A 24626-nucleotide genomic window follows, 5' to 3' on the forward strand; every position below is an offset into this window, starting at 1 on the left:
GTTATACAATAATTATTTACATTTTATTGAAACTATTTTTTTGAAAGTAGAACACTTTGTAGAAGAAAGTTTTTTGTTTTGTTTTATCCAGTTTTGCACTTTTTCCTGCCTTTTGTTTCCGTAAACCCAAATAGGGAACGGAGGAGGATTGAAAAGAAAAGAGAGCGCTCGTCCGTTAACAAAACAACTGCTCTACTGTTAAGTTGACTTTTCCTGTTTTATTGGCAATTTATTTGCTCTGTGCAGCACTCATTTTTAGTTTTTATTCTCCCTCCATGCAAAGAAACAAGCACGAGACAACAAGGCAGGAACCAAACGTGATAGTTGATGCTGTTACCTGATTGGCTGCTATAGTGTGTCACTGCCACCAATCAGTGCTCACTTCCTTCGTTGCCAGAGCGCGATTGCTCTTGCTCATGCTACCAACTCCCGTTTTCTTCCGCCAAGGAAAAAAAATCCAACGTTTTATTGAACACATTTTTATTGATATTGATTTCGTGTCTCTGGTGATATTTATTGATATTGTTTTATCGCCCAGCCATGATAGATACATTCTACTTGCATGCATACTAATAATAATTGTCGTCATGAGACATTTTGTGGTTATTTTTAACAGATGTTTTTTGCTTGTTGTTCGTGTTCTGTCCAGATCTGCAGAATGTCCAAGATCAGGCGGAAGGTTACAGTGGAGAATTCAAAAACGATATCTGACAGCAGCAGCACCACCGCATCCAGCAGCACCAGCAACCCTGCCGCCCCCTCCCGCCGACCCAGCGTGTTTGAACGACTCGGCCCGAGCACTGGGAGTAATGCTGCTGATGTATGTGTCCCCAATCTGATGTAGGAGATTTCCCGATGTGATTAAGAGTGGTGTGCATGGATGCTTGCTTGTGCCTTTCAGAGTCACTGTAGAAATTGGCTGAAGACCGGAAACTGCAGTTACGGCAACACCTGTCGCTACACACATGGAACTCAACCACGAGGCAAAGGATTTAACTTCAGCCGGTACGATGGCTTCTTTCTCTGCTCCTTATGCGCTGTTCTGCCTGCTCAGGGCTTCATTTGTTGCTTGCGTACACCTGTGTAGGTCAGCAGAGAGACCCACAGGCGATCTGCGGGAGAGGATGAAGAATAAAAGACAGGATAATGACCCAGAAAGTGTGAAGCGTGATTTGGACGAGCCCACATCGCCCGCAGGAAGAGTGAGTTGACTGCCAGTCCAATTTGCTTTTAACCCTGATGCTAATGCATGTGATTTTTAGCCAAAACTTTTTAAAAAAGCATCACAAAGAAACTGACAACACATTTGTTGTCAGACGGGAGCGTAAGTAGGCGTCAACCCATAATACATTTTACCGGATGATATATGGTTTTTACAATTTATTGCAGATTAACAATACGTTTGTCAGCATTATTTTGAGATCAAATTAAGAAATATAGTCCTAATAATAATAATACTGCAAGTATTCCTTTCAAACGCAATACATTCTCATACATTTTCTTACCATTGTAATATGAAGTTTGATAACTTTGAATCATTGTAAAGAAGTTAAAGAATAAAATTGCCTCCCGATCTTTGTTAGCAAAATTTGCACTTCAATAAATATTGAGCCACCTCATCACAAGGCCAACACAGATAGACAAACATCACTCACATTCTGCGATGAGGTGGCGACTTGTCCAGGGTGTACCCTGCCTTCCGCCCGATTGTAGCTGAGATAGGCACCAGCGACTCCAAAGGGAATAAGCGGTTGAAAATGGATGGATGGATGGATAAATATTGAGCATTTTTTTCCCCTGTTGGAAAAACTGGTCAGATGTTTTTGGGGGTGGTTTTGTCACCACCACTTTCCAAAAAATTGGGCACACTTGCTCGTTGGTCTGTTGATGGGCTCATTTTAAGTCAAACTATTTCCATATTGGCTTTGCAATTATCTTTTTTCCTCATAATTTTTGTTACCTTAGGTTTTCTCACTCACACCTAGCAAGTCTCTGTCTATGCATTCTGTGTGTGTAAGCTAGCGGTCCGAAACAAAGATTGTGCCTGACTGACAAGAAGATTCACTCATTACCTTTAGTTCTGCAATTGAATAAACACGCTCAGAGTGAACTCTCTTGTACCCTGTTTGAAAGTGAGATACGGAAGAAAACCAACACAGACGGGACATATGGCAACTCATTGATGACAGCAAAGTCATGAAGTTCATTTTCATTTAAGCCCAAACCTAAGCGTACAATGTTGGTTAAAGGAGAGTTACAATGCTGAACACTGTTTCATTTTTGTAGCAACAAACTACATTCACACACAGTCCTATCATAATGTGTTTATGAGCTTGGGCAACTGGTAGCGCTACATCAATTTGTAACAGTCCAGATGTATTTTTTGGCGGTCCACCACAAATAATAATGGGCAGGGAAACACTGCTTGCTTTGAAAATTTAGACCAATTACAACTGATGATTGAAAATCACATTGTAACATTAATGAAGTAAAGTTTATAGCCTAATAGTAGGACTGCAGCTATAGATTGTTACAGTAATCAAGTAATTTATCGATTACCGTAGTTTGATGGATTAATCAAGTATTCCAATAAAACACTTTATGGTCTCAATGCATACAGTATAGAAAATAGTTTAAATACATATTTGTTTCTGCTTGCAATAACTTTCATTCTTTTTTTCTCCAAATTTAAAATTTGCAGTTTTAAAACGAGTGTGCTAATTAAATACTTTTTTTAAAATAAAGTAAAAACTCTGCTCCGTTCTCCCCCCCACCAATCCCAGCACTCACACACCACCGCTCTCATGTGCGCTCTATTGCAGCGTCCGTGCAGAAACTATGTTGGCATATTTAAAGTTCCAGCCACTCCATGCGATCCGGATTTTACCAATTTTTTCATTAGCTACACTCAAAAAAATGAACTGACGCAACAGATTATCAATTAATGGTTGCGGCTTTACATTTTTACTACAAATTTAAGTGTTTCCATTTTCAAATAAGGCTGTCACAAAAAAAGATGTGGAAAAAGTGAAGCGCTGTGAATGCTTTGCGGATGCACTGTAAATAACATTTTTTTTTTTTAAATAATAGTCATTAGTGTAAAAAAAATTCTTGTTTGCCGACCAATAGAAGAAGGAATCCTCCAGAAGCCGACACAGAGAGAAGGAAGATATCAAAATTACAAAGGAGCGTACCCCAGCCAGCGAAGAAGAAACCACAGAGTGGGAGACAACTCGTGAGGGTTTGCCAGCTTTTTTTCTCACTGTTGTAAAAGTGATCTTGATTTAGAAAGTTCCATTTTGCCTGTTGTGGAAAGTTGAAATGTTTGGTGGACTTCCAGATTCAGATATTGGCGACTATGACTACGAGTTATCCCTCGAGATGAAACGTCAGAAGATTCAACGTGAGCTGATGAAACTGGAGCAGGAGAATCTGGAGAAGAGAGAAGAGATTGTCGCCAAAAAAGACGAGACCGCCGCCAAAACCAGATCTACAGCCATGCAAAAAGTACCAAGCAAGACCTTCCGCGCCACCTGTGTGGACATGTCCTGCTCACCTGCAGACTGCCTTTCCACTCATGCTGGTTATCTCTGTCCCTCAGGCCTCCCCTGAGCCGCTACCCTCGCGAGACTCCCCTTCACCCAGGAAGTCAAGTGGCTCCCCTAAACACAAAAGCGGAGTCAAGGGGTCCGGAAAGAAAGAGAAGAAGGCATTAGCATCCTTGGCCATCACAGAAATTGCCAAGTACGATTCTCCCAGGCAGGGGCGGGTCAGCAAGATGAGGACACAGTGATGACGTATTCTTTTGTTTGCATCAGATCTTCAAAAGGATCCCACAGCAAGAAGAAAGGGCCTCGCACCCCCAGTCCTCCTCCTCCAGTGCCTCTAGACATCCCCGTGGTGGGAAAGAAGCACAAAGGCAAGCACAAAAACAAAGAGAAGGGCGAGGAGAAGCAGAAGGAGGGAAAAGACAGGGGGCGTGATGCAGAAAAACATAAAGGACAGACCAAAAAGGAAAAGCGCAGGTAGAGTTTGTACTGTATTTTTATGTATCTTATTCAGTTATTTCAAAAAAAAATGTTCTAGGGATCGATCAGACAGTTCACAAAAGGCAAAGCGCTCGGTGACGTCAGAGGAGCGGTTTGATAGCGTGTCGCCCTCCATCAGGAAGAAGTCTGTTTCACCCAAGGTGTCTTCACACAAAGTCCCTATAATAGTGTCACCCCCTCGCAGGTCAGCACATACGCCCGGTACCATTGCCGCCACAAACACCCGGTGGCATTGAAGTAACGTGTCTTTTGTGTCCGTAGATCTCCATCTCCTCAACTCCACCAGCGCACGCCCACGCCGCCCCACCGCCGTTCTCCTTCCTCCCGCTCCGACTCCTCCCCGCAGCGCCATTCGTCCTCGCCTCGTCGCAGACGCTTGTCCTCCCCCGCCTACCACCGCAGCTCCGCAGCGCCGGCCTCGTCGCCGCCGAGGTCCCAGCGCTCGCGATCTCCCGCCGCTTCCCACGATGCAGCATCACCCCACCGACGCTCTGATAGGTCAAGCCCCCGCCACTCGAGGGGTCGTGAGAGAAGCCGCGGCGACAGAGAGAGGAGTCCGCATGCGCAGGAGCGAAGACGTGAGCACAGAGATGGTAGGAGCTTTTTTCCTTTTTACATACAACTTGTAATGCCTCCAAGATTTTGGATGGAAAACACTTTTTTCCTGATGTAATTGATGGATGATAATTATAACAAAGGGAATAAGCGGTAGTAAATGGATGGATGGATAAACAATTGTTATAATTATTAGTGTATCTCCTGGGAGTTAAGCCTTCCCTGTCTTCAAAAACATAGCAACACTTTGTGCTTTGAACTAGGGCTGGGCGATATGGCCTTTTTAAAAAAATATTTTTAGGCCATGTGACCATACAACATATATATGTGCATATTTGGCCTTAGCCTTGAATGAACACTTGATGCATATAATGACAGCAGTATGATGATTCTATGTGTCTACATTCAAACATTCTTCTTCATACTGCATTCATATATGCTACTTTTAAACTTTCATGCAGAGAGGGAAATCACAACTAAAAGTGTATTTATTAAACAGTTATTAAGCAGCGGCACAAACATTCATGTCATTTCCAAAACAGAAAGTGCAAGATTGTCAGAGACAGTTTAAAACAAGCTATGAGTGCACTTTTGTGCATGATGTCACTGAGATGACATCAAAACAACACAAAATTAAAGTGCACTTTTTGTTCAGAACGCCACTACAATAGTTTAAAACAAATAAAGTGCACTTTTGTGCATGATATCACACAATATATTTCAATAAGTGTCAAAAACGAGCGGCATAATAAGAAATCAAATAGTGTATGTCCTTCGCTATGTGGTAGGTTCCTGCGGACGTTATCTCCTTCTGTTGTTGACTTTTTGTTTCATACGGTGTTGATGTGGAAATGGTCGCCTCGGCATTTTATTCTCTATAAATTATTTTGTGTTCATATTTTGGGGTGTCCAGAACAGATAAATTGGTCAAATTAATTTATGTAATTTTTTGTGGGGGAAATTGCTTTTTTTTTTTTTTTTTGCGATCAGTCTACCAACAAGAACGAGGTACAACTATATTTTATTTGGACCACATTTAGGGGGATAAATGCACTCAGTGACATACATTTCACAATTGCTACATTTGTAGGTGACACGTTTAAAATTGTTGTAGTGGCAAAACAAACAATGCAAACATTTGTCTTTGTCCGTCAAACAGAGAGCCGAGGCAAGCGAGAGAAGGATAATAATCGCGATGACAGGGACTACGACACGGAGCAGGCCTTGGCGCGAGACAGCCGTGACGACCGAGATTCCAGGGAAGCCCGAGACCGACGAGACGGTCGAGGACGGGACGCCACCAGAGAGCCTCGTGACCGCAGAGATGCGAAGGAAACAAGAGAGAGCAGGACAGAAACCCGCTCAAGTCGAGAGTCACTTGAACGCCGGGAACGTGAGCGGGAACGTGAAAAAGAGAGGGACAGGGAGAGAGAGCGGGAAAAGGAGAGGGAAAGGTTGGAGACCCTCAGAAAGGAGGAAGCGGCCCAGGACGACAGGAGTTACGGGAGATCTCATGGACGTGAAGAAGGAGGGAGAGAAGGACGAACTGAGACCAGGAGTGAGAGAAACGGACGAGGGAGGGGACGTGAAATACCTGAAAAAGGCAAGGCATGACCCTCACAGGAATCAAAACAAGGTCATCTGAAATCATTCTGTTTCCATCAGGCTCAAACAGGAACTCTCGGGGGTCCCAGCTGGACAGCGGCCATGACAACTGGGAGTCTCGAAGCAGTGGCGCACGTGAACGCAGCACAGAGAGGAGCACGGACCGCAACGCTTCGGAAAGAGTTACAGAGCGAGACCGCTACGATGGAGACAAGAGAGGAGAGCAGGCCCGAGACTCTTCATACGACAGGAGAGGAGGTCACGGTGAAAGAGACCGCAGAGATAATCGTGACAGAGGTGGGATTTTTTTTTCGCTTTTATTTTTTTTCCCTCCACAAAGAAAGTTATGGTTTTGACAGACCACCGTTTTTTTGTTTGTTCTTTATTCAAGGGTGCTTCTACATTTTTTGTCGGGAACCAATCTCATATACCCCTAATACAGTTCATCGTACATGTATTAAGATTTTTGGGTAATTTAGCTTGTGAGTCGGAGACGTCTGCATGCTGATTTGCCAAAGTTCAAGTGCATACATCAGGCAAAAGACAGGAAATGTACATTTGGCATTGCGATACAACCCCACAAGCCTTGGTAGTGCAGATAAAAAGCGAGACATTCAGCGAGGAAGTGCAGATCTAGGCGGACAGAAACACTGCAGCCCTGCTTTTGGCTTGCGGCAGTGCAATAGTGAGCCATCTTGCCAATGGAATCTAGAGCTTGGAGACCCTCTTCTGTCGTTAAAGTCTTCTGTTTTTGAACACCACGGTGAAATACGTAAAAAATAAATAAAAAGATAGGCTCTGGACACTCCCGTTACCCTGAAAGGGAAATGGATGGTCGCGGGGCGTGCTGGAATCGGACGGAAGGCGGGGTACACCCTGCACAAGTCGCCAACATTCACACTTCCTATAAATTAATTGTGTAACCCATGGGTCTCCAAAGTACGTCCTGGAAACAGTTTTTGGCCAGTACTTTTTTTTTCTGGGCTCGTTTTTATATGACGGTACTTCTCTATTATTGTGATGTATTAGATAGGCTTTGTGCTACAAAGTCTATCTACATAGCTTATAAAACTGTATATCGACCTAAATTTGATTAGTTTTAAAATCTTTAATGCCAAAAATATAACAATTGCAATTTTTCAATCCACAATATATTTGTATTTCTATCCTAAGTAGTTTATTTTATTTTAGTAGAATAACAGAAATTCGGTGATTTTTGTAAATACAATTTTAAGAATACCTTTTTTAAATTGTTTTTTTAGGAAAATACTGCATGTATAATTTGTATGTCAGCAGCCAAAATGAGCTATTGTAACCTGTTTTGAAGCGGTTTTGTTATAATTTATTTACCAAATAATGTATTACGAGAATGTTGTAGAATCGATTTTAAATCGAATTGTCAACAAATCGTAAGGTGCGGCAAAATTCCCACCTCTAACCAGTGATTATAGTCCAGTGTTTCATTCCTAATAATTACAAAATGTATATGTGCATCCGGTAAGTATTAACAGCGCTTCGCTTTTCTCCACATTTGTTACAGCCAAAGTTGAATATTAATAACAATGTAAAAATGTTTGTTAATTTAGCAAATGTATTAAAACAAAAAAAACTAAAAGAAAATAACATTTTAACAAGTAGTGACAGTTTTTGCTCAATACTTTGTTGATGCACCTTTGGCAGCAATTACAGCCTCAAGTCTTTTTGAATACGGTGCCACAAGATTGGCAGACCTATTTTTTGGCAGTTTTATCCATTCCTCTTTGCAGCACCTCTCAAGCCCCATCAGATTGGATATGGAGCGTCGGTTTTCATTCAGGATGTCTCTGTACATTGCTGCATTCATCTTAGTCTAGTCAGGGACGTGACCAAGACCATGGTCACTCTGTCATCTTAGTCTAGTCAGGGAGGTGACCAAGACCATGGTCACTTTGTCATCTTAGTCTAGTCAGGGAGGTGACCAAGACCATGGTCACTTTGTCATCTTAGTCTAGTCAGGGAGGTGACCAAGACCATGGTCACTTTGTCATCTTAGTCTAGTCAGGGAGGTGACCAAGACCATGGTCACTTTGTCATCTTAGTCTAGTCAGGGACGTGACCAAGACCATGGTCACTCTGTCATCTTAGTCTAGTCAGGGAGGTGACCAAGACCATGGTCACTTTGTCATCTTAGTCTAGTCAGGGAGGTGACCAAGACCATGGTCACTCTGTCAGAGCTACAGCATTCCTCTGTGGAAAGAGGACAACCTTCTAGAAGGAAAACTATCTCTGCAGCAATCCAACAATCAGGCCTGTATGTTAGTGGCCAGAAAGAAGCCATTTCTTAGTAAAATGTTTCCCAACATGCATCTGAAAGACTCTTAGACCATGAGAAACAAAGTTCTCTGGTCTGATGAGACAAAGATTGAAACCTCTGGCGTGAATGCCAGGCATCATGTTTGAGGAAAGCAGGTAGTGCTCACCACCAGGCCAATACCATCCCTACAGTGAAGCATGTGGGTGGCAGCATCATGCTGTGGGGATGCTTTTCAGCAGCAGGAACTGGGAGACTAGTCCGGATAGAAGGAAAGATGAATGCAACAAAGCACAGAAACACCCTGAATGAAAACTATTTTCATCCAACCTGATGCAGCTTAAGAGGTGCTGCAAAGAGGAATGAGTGAAACTGCCCTAAGATAAATGTGCCAAGCTTGTGGCGTCGTCGTCAGAAGACTTGAGGCTGTATGCTGCCAACGCTGCACTGTAACACACACCCTGATGTAGGGCTGGGCGATATATCGATACAAACGATATATCGCAGGTTTGTCTCTGTGCGATATAGAAAATGACTATATCATAATATTTGATTATATGTTCTCACACATTTGCTTTAAGCTGCGTGCATTACATTACTGGCGTGTCTCACTCCTTCTTGTCTGTCCTTCTCACAGAGACGTAAAATAAGCCTGCCTTCTTACATACGTCACATACTGTCGCGCATGGCTAACGTTAGCTGAGGCAGGTCGAGTTGCTTTTAGCTGCAGGCATCACACAACAGGCGTTTCTCACTCCTCCTCGTCTCTCATTCTGACAGATACGGAAAACAAGCCCGCCTTCTTACATACGTCACATACTCTCGTGAGTCTAGCGTCATAGCTCTCGCCGATCAGAGAGAGAGAGATGGTGCGAAACTTATCACAAATGGAGGAAGAACAATAAATGCCCAACATAAAGAGCAGGGGGTCCATCATCTGGCGGTGGTTTGGCTCCAAGTGGGAAGATATTCAGCAGACAACAGCAATATGCTGTTCAATGTATATACTATGATGATTAACCTGTGTGGTGACTGTATTAGGCTGATAGTATATATTTGTACCATGAATTGATTAACATGGACCCCGACTTAAACAAGTTGAAAAACTTATTAGGGTGTTACCATTTAGTGGTCAATTGTACGGAATATGTACTGTACTGTGCAATCTACTAATAAAAGTATCAATCAATCAATGCAAAGTATGCAGCAGAAGTGTTACTACAAGAAGGTAGCAACACTATTAATTTGTTCTTTCATTTAAAAAGTCACCCGTGACAGAATGAAGAGTATTTAATGAATACAGTTTTGGTCAATTGACTTAGTTGTGATTTCCCTCTCTGCATGAAAGTTTAAAATGAGCACATATTAAAGAAGTATGAAGAAGAATGTTTGAATGTAGACACATAGAATCATCATACTGCTGTCATTATATGCATCAAGTGTTCAGGGCTAAGGCAAAATATCGTAGTATATATCGCAATATGGCATGGAAATATCACGATATTCATAAAAGCCAATATCGCCCTGCCCTACCCTGATGGTTAAAAAGCTGTTAATTTTCATTCCTATCGAATTGTATTTGCAACGTTCATGTGCTTAAGCAATTAGGAGGGGATTTTGTTACCTTGGTGATCATAAAATGTCTGGATTTGCATGAAATTTTTCTTCTAAGATGTTGTTTATTGAATTTCTTGTGTTGAAGTGAATTGTGAAGTGAACTATATTTATATAGCGCTTTTTCTCAAGTGACTCAAAGCGCTTTACATAGTGACACCCAATATCTAAGTTACATTCAAACCAGTGTGGGTGGCACTGGGAGCAGGTGGGTAGTAAAGTGTCTTGCCCAAGGACACAACGGCAGTGACTAGGATGGCGGAAGCGGGAATCGAACCTGCAACCCTCAAGTTGCTGGCACGGCCACTCTACCAACTGAGCTAAACCGCCCCACGGCATTGTGACTTTGTTTTCCCAGATCAAAGGGCAGCTTCCCCAAACAGACACCAGAGAAGATCGGAGGAGTCGGAGAGGGACGAGAGAAGGGACGAGCGCAGGACAGATCGAGGCGAGGACAGACGGGAGGAAAGGACCAGAGATCGTGAGAGAGAGCGGGAACGGGAGAAAGACAGGGAACGAGAGAGGGAAAAGGAGAGGGAGGCTGAGAGGGAGCGTGCCAGAGAGCGGGAAAGGGAGAGAGAGAGAGAGCGGGAAAGGGAGCGGGAGAGAGAGGAGCGAGAGCGAGAACGGGAGAGAGAGGAGAGAGAGCGCGAGAGGGAGCGGAAGGAACGAGAACGGGAGAGGGAGCAGCGGGAGCGGGATAGGCAACGGGAATGGGAGGAGCGTGAGAGGGGAAGGGAGGAAAGGCGGGACCGGAGAGAAGACACCCGGGACGACCGTGTCATTCGAGAAACGCGGGACGATCGCAAAACAAGGCATGTATATCGAAATTTGCCAAAATGTGCGTTTAGTGAATGTTTCATTGCAACTTTCTCTTCCACTCCCTCCAGTCGCAAGAGACACCGATTGGAAAGCAGCCTGAGCCCCCGACCTTCACCCAAGCGAGTGACGCGCGACGTCAGCCCCGCAGACAGCGATGGCTACAACAGCACAGATGAGAAAAGTGAGCGTCCAATTGGCCGAGGACAGGCCAAGCTCCACCCACAGCCCCTTCTCCCCATCACCGTGTGTCCGCCTCCAAGTGACAGTAGGAACTTATTTTAGAGAGGACACACTCATATTGGGGGATGGGGATTTAAAGTTGCATGTTAGAAATGCGTCTGAGTTCACGTGACATCTGCATGCGCAGGTGCAGAGAAGCATCGCATCCTGAGCCAGGTGGTAAGACCCCAGGAGCCCCTGTTGCGCTCCCCATCACGGACTGCCGCACCTGATGACAAGTCTGGCCACTGGAAGGATGAGGAGCACAGAGGAGCTGCAGACAAAAGGGACGTGCGAAGTCGACACGAAGACCAAGAGGCCCGAGGCGAGAGCAGCAGAGCAGCTGACCGGCGGGGAGATCAGTTGTCAGACGTGCACTCGGACGCTCGAAGTCGTGGCAGAGATGTGCGAGACCCCACACCACCTCCCGTTTCTGTGGCTCCTAGCGCTGAGGGTAAAGACCGAGATGTTGCCGGGTCCCAACCCCAAGAAGACGGCAAAAAGAAGACCAAATCACTGAGGAAGGCCTTAAAGAAAGGGCGCAAAGATGAAAGTGAGGTGGTTGCTGGCAAAGGTCTACCTGAGCCCCCGGCTAGCATTACGGCAGGTGGGCCTCCATCTCTACAGTCACCAAGGAAAGGAGCAAAGAAGAAAGTGCTTGAGCGAAAGAGGAAACGGTCGCATGGAGGAGATACTGATGTATCTGAGGAGGACTCTTCAGTGCAACAACCCCATAATAAGAGGAAGAGAGGACCACGGACACCGCCGCCATCATTGAAACCAGGTCACCGTAGCACTGTAGCTAATACTGAGCCCTCTCCACAGTCCAAAATAGACAACTTCAGTCACTGGGCAGATGAAGAGGTGTCAGATCGAGGACAATTGGAGTCCACGCTTGCTGAGCGAGTTCCAGTTGAGCCTTTTCGGAGAGTTGGTGGCCCCAGAATGGGCCGTGAAAGAGACAGATGCAACCCCCCGACAATCGCCCCTCTGCTTCTGCAGGACCCTCCAATGATTCTGCAGACGTTAACTCCCCAGCCCCTGATGTCCCAGCCTCTTCTGTGTAAACCTCTCCCAGAGCAGACGCGCAGCAGCAGCATGGGGAGCAACCAGAGCCGCACGTCTTCCAGGCGCCCGCGGTCGCCCTCCAATGAGTCGGCCCACCGTGACGACCTGCAAGGACAGCGCTCCCGCAGGGGCCGCCTTCAAGGCAATAGCGTACTTGACCGCGAACGGGAAAGAGAAAGGTTAGCAGTGAACGACCCGCCTGGTACCGAGAGGAAATCAAGAATTGACCAGTTGAGAAGAGGCGAGCCAAGCCGCAGTACTTCATCAGGTATACTTGTCAGACAAACTCAAGCTTATGTGTACCTGCAAGAGATGCAACGATTAACCGTTTTTTACTATTAACCGTGATTAAAAACGTCATGGTTATTTAATCACAAAGACTGTTTCAGTCCTTCAGAACCTGCGCAGTGTCCTTGTGGTTAGTGTCTGCCCTGAGATCAGTAGCATCAACAGTTGGAACTGGGGGTTAAATCACCAAAATGATTCCCTCACCTCCCAGGGGGTAAAGAAGGGAATGGGTCAAATGCAGAGAGTAATTATACCACACCTAGTGTGTGTGGGACTATCAGTGGGACTTAATCTTTAAATTTCTCACACAAACATTATGATAGTTTATTTTCAGAACCTGCACAGAATGTAAATGCTACACCAGCGGTGCAAAAGCTTATATTCGCCTATCGAGAGACACACGCTAGTTGCTTAAAAAATAATAATTGCTGTTAAGTGATAACGCGTCAAAATCTCTAAAAAAAAAAAAGATTTTATTTATTTTGTGGTGAAATAATCAATGCATGATAATTGTGATTATTACTCAGACTTATGGATTTAAAAATATACAGTATTAATGACAACCCTGGTAAAACTCCCAATGATTAATATTACCATTCTAAGTTAAGATTATCGAAAAAACGTGATTGATAACTGCACTTTGATAAAGTCATACTGGCTGCCGCCGGCTTAACAGCTAACTTCAAAACAAAAGATATAACGTCTTTCCTCATTAAGAAACCGCATACCCCAACACAAACTTATATAAACACATTGTTGTCTGAGTAACTAAGTTATTCCATTGTGCACATCGAACCTACAAGTCGTGCTCTCTTAGAACGTAGTGATCATTCCAGAGAAATATGTGACGCCGCAACGCCCGCCAGAAATAATTTACATTTATTTCGTACTTTTCATCTAAAGACATCTAAAATTGCTACATTACAAACCAATATTTAAAGCATTTAAAGCTTAGCCATTAAAACAGATACCAGTCCAAGAATAAACGACTATTGGTGAAGCATTCGAAACACAAAAACATGCAAAATAGTGGCTTTTGTAAAGTTTGTCAAGAGTTCAGTGTGTCTACTGTAAAGGTCATTTTTGAGCACATTCAACAATACCACGACAATAATGATCAACAGGATAATTTTGGTCATTGTAAGCGTGATGTGAAATTTTCATAACGTTACATCACTACTCACCTACTATTCGGACTATAATCGTACTGTCAAAATCCGTAATTGTTGCATTCTTGGTACCTACTTTCTCTAACACAGATCTGTTTCGACTTGTAGACCGGCAGGATTCCCGCAGCCACAGTTCCAGGCGTAGCTCCCCCGACTCCGAGAGACAGGCCAGGTCCCAGTCTCGTGCCGGCTCCTACGACAGTCGAGAGCGGGAACGGGACAGGGAGCAGTTTGATCGTGAACGGGACCGAAAAGACGTCCGGCAACAGCAGCCAGGCCTGATACTCCAGCAACCTCTTCAACAGCAGAGAGACTGGGACTCCGATTCCAGGGACTGGCCCAGTAGGGGACGGGAGCCTCTGCTAATGCGTACCGGCCGTGAACCTATTCTGAGGGAGAGGGAGGTCCGGGAACGGGAACGCTTACTCCCTGAGGGACTCATTCAGCAGCATGAGCGAGAACGGGAGCGCGAAAGAGAACGTGACCGAAGCGACAGAGAAAGGGAGAGACTGATGATGCTGGACTTGTCCTCCCACTCGGACTCCAGGGCTGCGGGGCGAGGTGACCTGATAAGGCAAGACAGAGGTGACTATGAACCTCTCTTGCCAAGGGAAGCCTTCAGTCCACCAGAACCTGAGAAACCAAGCAACAGCCATCATGTGGCGGGCGAGCAGCCAGAGATGGAGCAAATAGACAGCATCGATGGTAACCCACCCGTTCCCACTCCTTCTTTCTTCTTTCTTTGTTCATGCTGCAGCCGACTATAAATGACCATGTCAATGACCATGTGGACGCTGCTGTCTTATAGGGGAGGATGATGGGAAAGAAGACGACAGCCAATCAGTGGCATCTGTTGGAGAAGAGTATGAACCAATCAGTGATGATGAGCTTGATGAAATTCTGGCTGACAGTCAGAAAAAGGAAGACCAGCAGGATGAAGAGAAGATTGCAGGTAGGAAATGTCTTTATTATTACTATTTAGGAGTACAGTAAACCCTTGTTTACTCCGGTTAATTTGGTTCCGGGTCTGATTTGTTAGAAATTAAGCATAAAACAATAAAAATATTTGAATAGGTGGACTATAAAAAACTGTTTACGACTTACAAAAAATGTTTGTCAATGTTTTTAGAGCTTTTAGAAATGAAATATACTTACCTTTACACTTGTTTATTAATAAAGTAATGCTATCTATGAGGTTGAGCCAATCAGTGGCTTTGATACTAAACACTGCACACCGATTAGTTTGGTCTCACCTACTCGCCTATACGAATATAGTATTGATATTTGGAGTTCATTTAGCCGTTTTCACCCTTGTAAATGCTTAATTCAGATTATAAATACGTAGAAAAAAAGTTTTTGAAAGGGAACCTGCAAACTTATGACCGTATATAAAGATGTTTGAATATATTAGTTATTTAAAGTACCAGTAGGATGGAAAAACATTTTGACTTTTTATGCTTAACTGTGTTTCATTGTATCCATTAAACTAGTGGTTCTCAACCTTTTTTCAGTGATGTACCCATACTTGCCAACCTTGAGACCTCCAATTTCGGGAAGTGGGGGGAGTGCTTGGGGTGGGGGCGTGGTTAAGAGGGGTGGTGTATAATTCACCAACTCGAGTATTTTATATATATATATATATATATATATATATATATATATATATATATATATATATATATATATATATATATATATGTGTGTGTGTGTGTATGAAATACTTAACTTTCAGTGAATTCTAGCTATATATATTTATTTTATTATATATATAAATAAAAGAAATAGTTGAATTTCCGATGGCACCTATCAAATACACAGTAATAAAAACACAGTTGTTCTAACTGTACTGTGCTTCCTGGTTACTAAAAAACAAAAACACTTACCTTTCACTATTTGAGTAACCATTTGTTCTGCCATTTGCCTATTGGCGAGCGATCTCCGAATCCGGGAACATCCTTCACGGATTTGTTGTAGACATCCGCAAATGAGAACGGGATGTTGCTTCCAGCTATCAGCATAGCCATCTTTGTCCCAGCATAAGATACACCATCGGGTCTCCATTTTGCGAGGTGGCCCATAATACTGGGTTTTGAATAATGCGCTGCGGACAATTTGTGCTTCGCTGACCATTCATGGCTGATTATCCGTTCGGCCGCCGTGTTCAATGGAGAAGTCTGTTCTATAAAATTTAAAGGCAACATACCCCTTCCACTTCGAACTTTCCTGGGTAAACTGAAATTATTTTTTCCAATTGTTCTGGAACTTTCAAGTGTATTTCTTCATTTTGCTCGTCAACGGTGTAATATATTGGGTTGGAGTCAATAACCAGGCGACGTGATGAAGTTACGTCTCTTTACTGGGGGCTTCAGAACAGACTCCTAATGCATGTTCCTTGACTGCACTTAAATGTAGAATATATTTACATTCTATTTTATGTACAGTAGATGTACATAGAATAGAGGGTCACAACATTGAGTCAGGTCTGTCTGCATGGAGATGGAGCGGGCGTGGCCTCCAGCTCCGCTTGAATTTCTGAGAAAATGTGTCCTGGGTGGCGCTGAATTTCGGGAGGGTTGGCAAGTATGGATGTACCCCCTGTGAACATTTTTTTAATTCAAGTACCCCCTAATCAGAGCAAAGCATTTTTGTTAGAAAAAAAAGAGATAAAGAAGTAAAATACAACATTATGTCATCAGTTTATGGTTTATTAAATTGTATAACAGTGCAAAATATTGCTTATTTGTAGTGGTCTTTCTTGAACTATTTTGAAAAAAGATATAAAAATAACTAAATACTTGTTGAAAAATATACAAGTGATTCAATTATAAATGCAGATTTCTTCACATAGAAGTAATCATCAACTTAAAGTGCCCTCTTTGGGGATTGTAATAGCGATCCATCTGGATTCATCAACTTCATTCTAAACATTTCTTCACAAAAAAAGAAATCTTTAACATCAATATTTATGGAACATGTCCACAAAAAGTCTAGCTGTCAACACTGAATATTGCATTGTTGTATTTCTTTTCACAGTTTATGAACTTACATTCATATTTTGAAGTATTATTGAATAAATATATTTATAAAGACATTTTTGAATTGTTGCTATCTTTCGAATATTTTTGATAAATCTCACGTACCCCTTGGCATACCTTCAAGTACCCCCAGGGGTACACGTACCCCCATTTGAGAACCGCTGCATTAAACCATATACAGTTGTATTTCTAATCCACAAACTATGTCTAAACATTACAAAATGCCACAAATTTAGTCGGCCATTTTGAATATTCTGCTCCGAACATCTTCTGTAATTTCCGTGGACTCCAGGTTGGATGACGTCACTGGAAGAACGCTTCTGAACTCTGATCATATCATCAGATCAGTCCTACTGGAAATACGCAACAATTGGGTGCCGTTTATCATTCACAGTCCTTGTTTAAGACAAGAACACACGTGCATTCCTAAATGTTAATAAATCTAACAGAGTGATCATTCTATGCTCAGAGGAACACAACACAGAGGTGTTTTTATGGTGCGTTCAAACACCGCTTTACAGATTACAGAGTAGGACTTCATAACAACCGACAGAAAAAGAAATAACAAATGTTACGCACTTTTCATTAAAATGAATCTCAAAATGCTGCAGTGCAAATCATTATTTAAAACCATAAAAGCTTAGTCATTAAACAGATAAAATACTAAGACTAAAACACTATCGGTGAAGCATTAGAAACACAAGACATGCACAATAGTGGGTTTTCTAAAAGGATGTTTTTTTACTATAGTTATTTTTATATATATAACTTGGTCACAAGATTTCAGTGTGGAAAAGTATTTTTTGAGCACATTTGATAACTACGGTAAGGGGTAGTTGGGAGTGTATATTGTAGCGTCCCGGAAGAGTTTGTGCTGCAAGGGGTTCTGGGTGTTTGTTCTGTTGTGTTTATGTTGTGTTACGGTTAGGGATGTCCCGATCCAGGTTTTTGCACTTCCGATCCGATACCGATATTGTTTTTGCACTTCCGATCCGATACCGATACTGGCCTATCCGAGCATGTATTAAAGTTTTAAGTTATTTAGCCTACTTTAGTTGTCAGGTTCATGCTGAAAAGGATTTTAGTACTCTTGCTAACAACTAGCCAGCTGAATTAGGTGAATTTGAATAATACACAATAGTTGGTATTCAAGGATAAACACAAAATATCAAATATTATACATGACAAACAGAAATGGCATCATTAAACAGTAAAAAAAGGGAAGAGTATAAAGTGCAAATAATGCTGTAAACATTATCAAAAAAAGCAAAACACACAAACAACCTGAGTGGGATAAAATATCTATAACTCAGCATCAATACTTGCTCTTGAACAAGTGTAAACTTTTAAAAAAAAATATATATATATATATATATATATATATACCTCTACACACTCCCTTCAATTGTTTGCCCCAGTCAGGGGGGGGGCAAACAATTGAAGTCCTAGCATAATGGGGAGATTCTTTCTAACAAAGACGAGCACTTGAAGATGCCCAGGTGTCAGCCTGCTCCTGTGATCATCTAGGATGAGTGCTAAAAAGCCTCTCACTCGCAAGAGTCATTAAAATGTCTTACAACTTTATCACCACGCTTGACTTTATTGTGGCATGTTTTGCACTCCACCTCTTCATCTTTTTCGTTTTGTAGGATAAAATAATCCCACATAACCGACATTTTTACCGTAACTTTTAATTCATACGGCCGTCTGAACGGTTAGAACGCAGACCTGTGGATGTTTTGAAGGTGTTCTGGAAAATGCAGAACGGAGTTTAGGGAGCAACAGAAGAGTAGAATGTGTTATTTAAATCGGTGCGTTGGGAAACACAGACCGGAGTTTTTTTTAAAACTGGATATGGATCGGCATTTTCCCATGTCTTGCCGATACGCATTTTTTTGCAAATATCGGCATCCGATCCAAATAACAACCCTAGTTACGGTGTGGATGTTCTCCCAAAATGTGTTTGTCCTCCTTGTTTGGTGTGGGTTTACAGTGTGGCGCATATTTGTAACACTATTAAAGTTGTTTATTCGGCTACCCTCAGTGTGACCTGTATGGCTGTTGACCAAGTATGCATTGCATTCACTTGTGTGTGTGTTTGAAAAGCCGTAGATATTACGTGATTGGGCTGGCACGCAAAGACAGTGCCTTTAAGGTTTCTTGGCGCTCTGTACTTCTCCCTACGTCTGTGTACACAGCGGCGTTTTACAAAGTCGTAAATGTTACTTTTTGAGACCCATACCGATAATTTCCGATACTACATTTTAAAGCATTTATAGGCCGATAATATCAGCAGTCCGATATTATCAGACATCTCTAATGATAACCATAATCATTTTGGCCACAAAAACAATGATATGAAATTTTATTATTGTGACATCCTTAGTTCAGTCACATAGTTATTCTGAACCTGCAAGTCTGTATTGAGGTCCAAAAGTCCCCATGAGCACAAGAAGACTTCCAGCAGTAAGGCTCGGTGCATTTGAATGAAGTTGCATGCCATGGTGATTGGACATTACATCATGGGGAGGGATTTTCACTACCCACTCATGTGCACTCGCTCCTCCTGTGTATGAAACAGCAGTGAGTTGCATCATCAACTTCATACATCCCAAATGACAATTGGATTCAATTTCATTTCTAATTGTGAGGAAAGTAGACTTTTTTGTGTTTTAACATGTTCTTTCAGACCACTAACGGTAACGTGCATATTTATTGGTTAGAAAATGTTTATTTTGAGCAAGCGACAACTCTGACTTGCAGCTACTGTAAACGTGTTATTATTTGATTATATGTCAGAAGTATTAGAAGAGTCACGGCTTTAGCCCACACCCCTGCCTTGTGTCAACAGGCCCTCTGGATGTCACCGATGTGGACTGGTCTAGCCTGATGCCCAGACAGAAACAGGAACCTAGAGCTGCCGGGGCAGCATTGCTGCGTTTCACCCCAGGGGCTGTCCTTCTCAGGGCAGGGGTCTCCAAGAGACTTGCTGGGCCTCAACTCCTCCAGAAGGTCAAAGAAGTCTGTAAGGCAGAGCTGGATGACCCTGAAGGTGAGGTTTGTTTTTTTGTTCCGCCTCCAAAGAGGTTATGTTTTCATTGCTGTAGGTTTGATTTGTATGAATGGCAAGAATCCATATACTGAACCATCATTAATTGGAATTGGGAAAACATAATCAGATCAGATTTGTTTTGCTGATTTATTTGTTTTTGTCTATATGGTTGTAAAGTTTTACACAAACCTCTGAAACCCTTTCCTAGATGTCGACAAGCTGTTCGAGCACGACCTCGGAGCCTTAAACATGGCCGCCCTGAACAGACGTGTGGAAAGGGCAGGTCTCCTCACCAACTTGGGACCCTGCTGCAAGGCTCTGTGTGCCCGCAGGGACTTTGCCATCCGCAGGCAGCTGCTAAAAAATGACAAGGTAAATATCTCTCAGGTAGTGAAGTATACAGTGGCACCTGGCTTTTCATGTCACTTGTAAAAGGTCAGACAAAGATAGAATCAAAGCATTTGTTCTTATAATGGAAATCCAATTCATTAATTCCAGTCAGCCAAAAATATTAACACAAGGCTCTTTTTATAGAGAGTAATTAAAGTTTTACATGAAAAAAAATGAACATTTAACATCACTTTTAGCTTATTGAGGACTCTTGTTGGAGGTGGGAGAAGGAGGAAGGTAATGGAGAACACCTTCGTATGAGTTCTCTCTTTATTCACCTTCTTTATCAAAGTGATAAATAAATAAATGATAAATGGGTTGTACTTGTATAGCGCTTTTCTACCTTCAAGGTACTCAAAGCGCTTTGACACTACTTCCACATTTACCCATTCACACACACATTCACACACTGATGGAGGGAGCTGCCATGCAAGGCGCCAACCAGCACCCATCAGGAGCAAGGGTGAAGTGTCTTGCTCAGGACACAACGGACGTGACGAGGTTGGTTCTAGGTGGGATTTGAACCAGTGACCCTCGGGTTGCGCACGGCCACTCTCCCACTGCGCCACGCCGTCCCTAACTGGTCCTCATTTTATTTGCAGTCATGCACAATTAAAAAAAGCACAGACTGAGTCACTTAATTGTGTTTTTTCTGTTTGCGCTCTCCACGAAGTGTAATAATACGCAGGCCAACGGGCAAGTTTGTTATGAGCAACGTTTGTACAAAAACTAAGTATGGAAACTGGTATGATTTTTACAATTGAAATTTTAGATTCGGTTGAACAATTTGGTTCTTCAGTTTTCTTATTGATTCTCAGGTCGATAAGCATCGAGCTATTATGCCAAACCAACTTTTCTTATCTGTACGTTTGTGACATTCAATTTATTCCCGACAATGGAGACAAACAATACAACAGAAGACCGTCCCAGCAGAAACGTTTTTAACCCTTTGTGTGGCTTAAAATTAATTATTCATGTAAACAGGAAGCTAAAAACATCTTATCAGTTTTTGTCGCAGTGAGAGCCAACATTGTACAGTAAGTGATTGTTGTATTATGTTGGTGGTTTGTATTTCTTGTTTAGCACTTAGGATGCTTAGTGTTTCACTAAAGATGGATCTGTTTATCAGAGCTTTTAAAACTTGTAGGCCATCCTCTTAAATTCAGGGTCAACAATATAAGTTTCTGTCCAAAAGTAATCATTTTTGTCTCTCACAAAGTCTGCATGATTTGAATTGTTGGTAGAGAAAGGATCTGTGGTTCCAACACTACGTCACATGACTGGCTAGCTCATTATCTCTCAAAATGGCTCTTGAATATCCGCGAGATTGATGCTATTTCGATCAAATCTATTTATTGCAAACTTTGTAAGTATTTTGGTGTCATATATCAGATATATTTGTTAATGGCTTCAATTTTAGAGGCAATTTGTTTTTCCACTCTACTGGTACTTTAAAACTTCCCATTGGTCCAGGTCAGGGCTCGTCTACCTTTACTATCAAGAGACATTTTGCGGCCTGTTCCACTAAAGAATAATAGTTTAGAGCCGCAAAACGCAACCCAGTTAAAGTTTTCATCTTTTTAAGGTTTTATTTAGCAGGAAAAGCAATCTGCCGATGTGAATTTAAGCTTTTTCTTGTTTTCTTTTTTAGCAAATAATCATAGTTAGGGGTTGCTACAATCGAGATGCTATACAGAACACACATGCTTTCTTTCAGTCTCTTTTACGTGCCTTCTTTCTGCCTCACAGACAGTCACAACTTATAGAACTTTTATTTTAAACTTTTCTCACTCCTGGGTTAGAAAAAATCTGAGGGAGCCACATCAAGGAGGCAGAAGAGCTGAAATTGCAGACCACAGGACTAGATGATACGTATGGAATATGCTTTTGTGTACATTTTCTTTCAAATTTGCTCCACAGTAAGCTTTATAACGTTCCGTATCATAATTTATTCCTATTAAATGTACAGTTTAAATATACATTTAGAAGACATCACCGCCAGGTTTTTTTCTGGACGCGGTTGAATATACACTTCATAAACATGATATAGATTCACCCGGTTACGACAATAGGTACACCTGCACACACACACTGCATTAAAAAATAAAATATTTTAGTAGCATTTGTCACTGCATGTCACGTCAGTGTATTCTGCACATGCCACCATTCCATAAATAAATAAATAATACTTTTTTTTCGGTTTTCTTGTGGCCTAAATCTGAGGGTGTGGTGCGCCTCTCCCTCAGGTTGAAAGCTCTACATAATGTTTAAATAAACACGTTGACTTTGCCACAATGTAGCCAGACTGCAAAACCTCCATGGACAGAGGCATCCACGCCCAATTTTGCTTGAACTTTATAATTTAACCCTTTGGAATTGTTTAGCGTGATTATTGTAATTTATAAATGGGAAAAGATTCCATTATAGGGCGCCGATAGGGGAAACCGAGGATAACATTTGGCGAGAATTTTTGTCAAACCGAATCCTAGGGGAAAGCGCTTTGTACTAAAATAGAGGTACCACTGTATATAAATGCTTATCTGGGCCGTGTTGTGCGTCTGGTAACTCTCCTCTCCTTTTAGGGCCTCGCCAAACAGTATCCTGTGAACCCTGTGGTGGACATTGAGCTGCTGCAAATGAGCATGCGTCTTTTTAAGAAAACGGTGGCTGGACAGATGTCTGCTCCAATAAGGTCAGACAGTGGCTTGGATCCGGCTGCTGAACCCAGCTTGCCAACACCGCCAGTTGCGGCACAGCCCAAAGTTTGCGTGTCCTGAGATGAAGAAAGAGGTTTTAGGAGGGAAACGCATGAACATAATTACTTGTGAGCCCCAACTTCTCCCTAACTTTCTTGTTTCATCACAGACACCCATTGTTTTACTAGGAAATAAACACAGAAATGTTGTGAATCATTATTTACGTTTAAAAGGTTTTGCACGTTTTCTGTGCTGTGGAATACTGGACCTTCTGGCTCAGAGGAAGGCTTGTCATTAACCTTTAGAAAATACATTTACAAGCTTTTTAAAGCTTATTTTGATTTTTATTGACAGTGTCACCTGCTTGAGTCAGTGTCATATTTTGGTACATTTCTTACAGAAAGTGGCTTCTTACTTGTAGAAAACATTAGATCCATTGTCAAAATAATTGTAATAGTGTTGTAATAGATGACATGTTTTGTCTTTGCAAATGTTATTTGGCATTACAAACATTACTTTTCAGTAACAATATAATGCAACTGATCATACAATATGCAGCTAAAATAAATCTTAAACCTATTCAAAATGATTTATTTTCACAGATGTTTTTAAAACAATTTTGTTTCATCTTGTCTATGAGGCATCTTGTTTAAGTGTGCATCAACACTAGATAAACCTTTTTACGCCCGGGTTTGAAAGTTCAGCCTTCAAGTGTGATGTCTGACAAGTTACTCCATTCTTGCGTGCAGGTGCAGTCCAGCTACTCAGACATGTTTTGCCAGGATGTGACTAAATCTTGCTCACATTCCAGCACACTTTCCTTTTCGGTTGTAATTTCATTGTTAAATAGTAGGATTTGCTTTGGCAGTACAGTAAGTCCAAGCTTTGAACTGATGTCTGTGCTTATACTGTAGAATGCTGACTACCGTAACTATGGTGACACCATAGCTGGATAAGTGGACCCTGAATTGGTGAACTATTAGTCAATGCTGCAGCTCAAATGCAATGGACCAGCTGCATCAATACTCCCTCTCAACTGTCTTAACAGAACAATAACAATGTGAGCTTAAGTCCTGGATTCCACGTGATGCAATCTTGAATTCATTGACATTGTAGACATTTCTTTTGAGATACTAAAAGTATTTGTGTTGCATTCCAAGCTTTCCAGGTTACTTCTGTTGAGTCAATATGGAATTTGCACTTTAAAAAAAAATACACCTTCCAATTGACGGGTAAACTGAATTTATTGCAACTCTGGTCCCTGTTGACAATTATATAGATATTTTTCAAATAAAATGACTGCTTTTTGCAAAGTTTTTTGGGGATTTGCTATACAATAGTCACATTGTGTGTGGTAAACAAGTTTAGTTTGTTAGACTAACAGCAGAATTTACAGTACTGTTTATTTTTTGGAATAAAAGATACACCCATATTCGTCATATGTACAACAAAATGTGTTTCCTGCATTTTTAACCCATCCTCTTGAGGTGCAGAACAGCCCACAAGCACCGGATCCGGCTTGCAGTGCCGGGAGCTGAGCATCAATAGATGGTCGACGCCTTTTTCTGGGATTTCTGTTTTTTGTTTTTTTTATTTGTGCATGGTGTGTGTGTGTGTGTATATAAGAGAACATTAAAAACAGTAAATGAGACTGCGATGAGTTGGCGATTTGTCCAGGGTGTATGCCGCCTTCCGCTAGAATCCAGCTGTGATAGGCTCCAGCGCGACCCCGAACGGGACAAGCGGTAGAAATGGTTGGATGGATGGAGATGAA

General features: G+C 42.1%; 1 protein-coding gene across 2 annotated transcripts in view; it reads left to right on the top strand.

Annotated features, from left to right (window-relative positions):
- The window catches only part of zc3h13 (zinc finger CCCH-type containing 13), a 25552-nt gene extending 1049 nt beyond the window's left edge, over positions 1-24503 (top strand). The window contains exons 2-20 of one of the 2 annotated variants that reach the window (XM_061889527.1): positions 650-820; positions 902-1005; positions 1088-1202; positions 3130-3241; positions 3341-3507; positions 3602-3744; positions 3819-4025; positions 4087-4233; positions 4311-4642; positions 5764-6207; positions 6270-6506; positions 10472-10928; positions 11004-11200; positions 11303-12490; positions 13788-14384; positions 14488-14631; positions 19566-19766; positions 19975-20138; positions 22739-24503. In XM_061889527.1, coding sequence (XP_061745511.1) covers positions 659-820; positions 902-1005; positions 1088-1202; positions 3130-3241; positions 3341-3507; positions 3602-3744; positions 3819-4025; positions 4087-4233; positions 4311-4642; positions 5764-6207; positions 6270-6506; positions 10472-10928; positions 11004-11200; positions 11303-12490; positions 13788-14384; positions 14488-14631; positions 19566-19766; positions 19975-20138; positions 22739-22933 — 5313 coding nt within the window. In that variant the 5' untranslated portion in view covers positions 650-658 and the 3' untranslated portion in view covers positions 22934-24503. The remainder of the gene's footprint in view (positions 1-649; positions 821-901; positions 1006-1087; positions 1203-3129; positions 3242-3340; positions 3508-3601; positions 3745-3818; positions 4026-4086; positions 4234-4310; positions 4643-5763; positions 6208-6269; positions 6507-10471; positions 10929-11003; positions 11201-11302; positions 12491-13787; positions 14385-14487; positions 14632-19565; positions 19767-19974; positions 20139-22738) is intronic. The other variant, XM_061889528.1, reaches the window with a different exon arrangement.
- Positions 24504-24626: the final 123 nt, after the last annotated feature.

This window comes from Nerophis ophidion, linkage group LG27, assembly GCF_033978795.1.
Source record: "Nerophis ophidion isolate RoL-2023_Sa linkage group LG27, RoL_Noph_v1.0, whole genome shotgun sequence".
Lineage (NCBI taxonomy): Eukaryota > Metazoa > Chordata > Actinopteri > Syngnathiformes > Syngnathidae > Nerophis > Nerophis ophidion.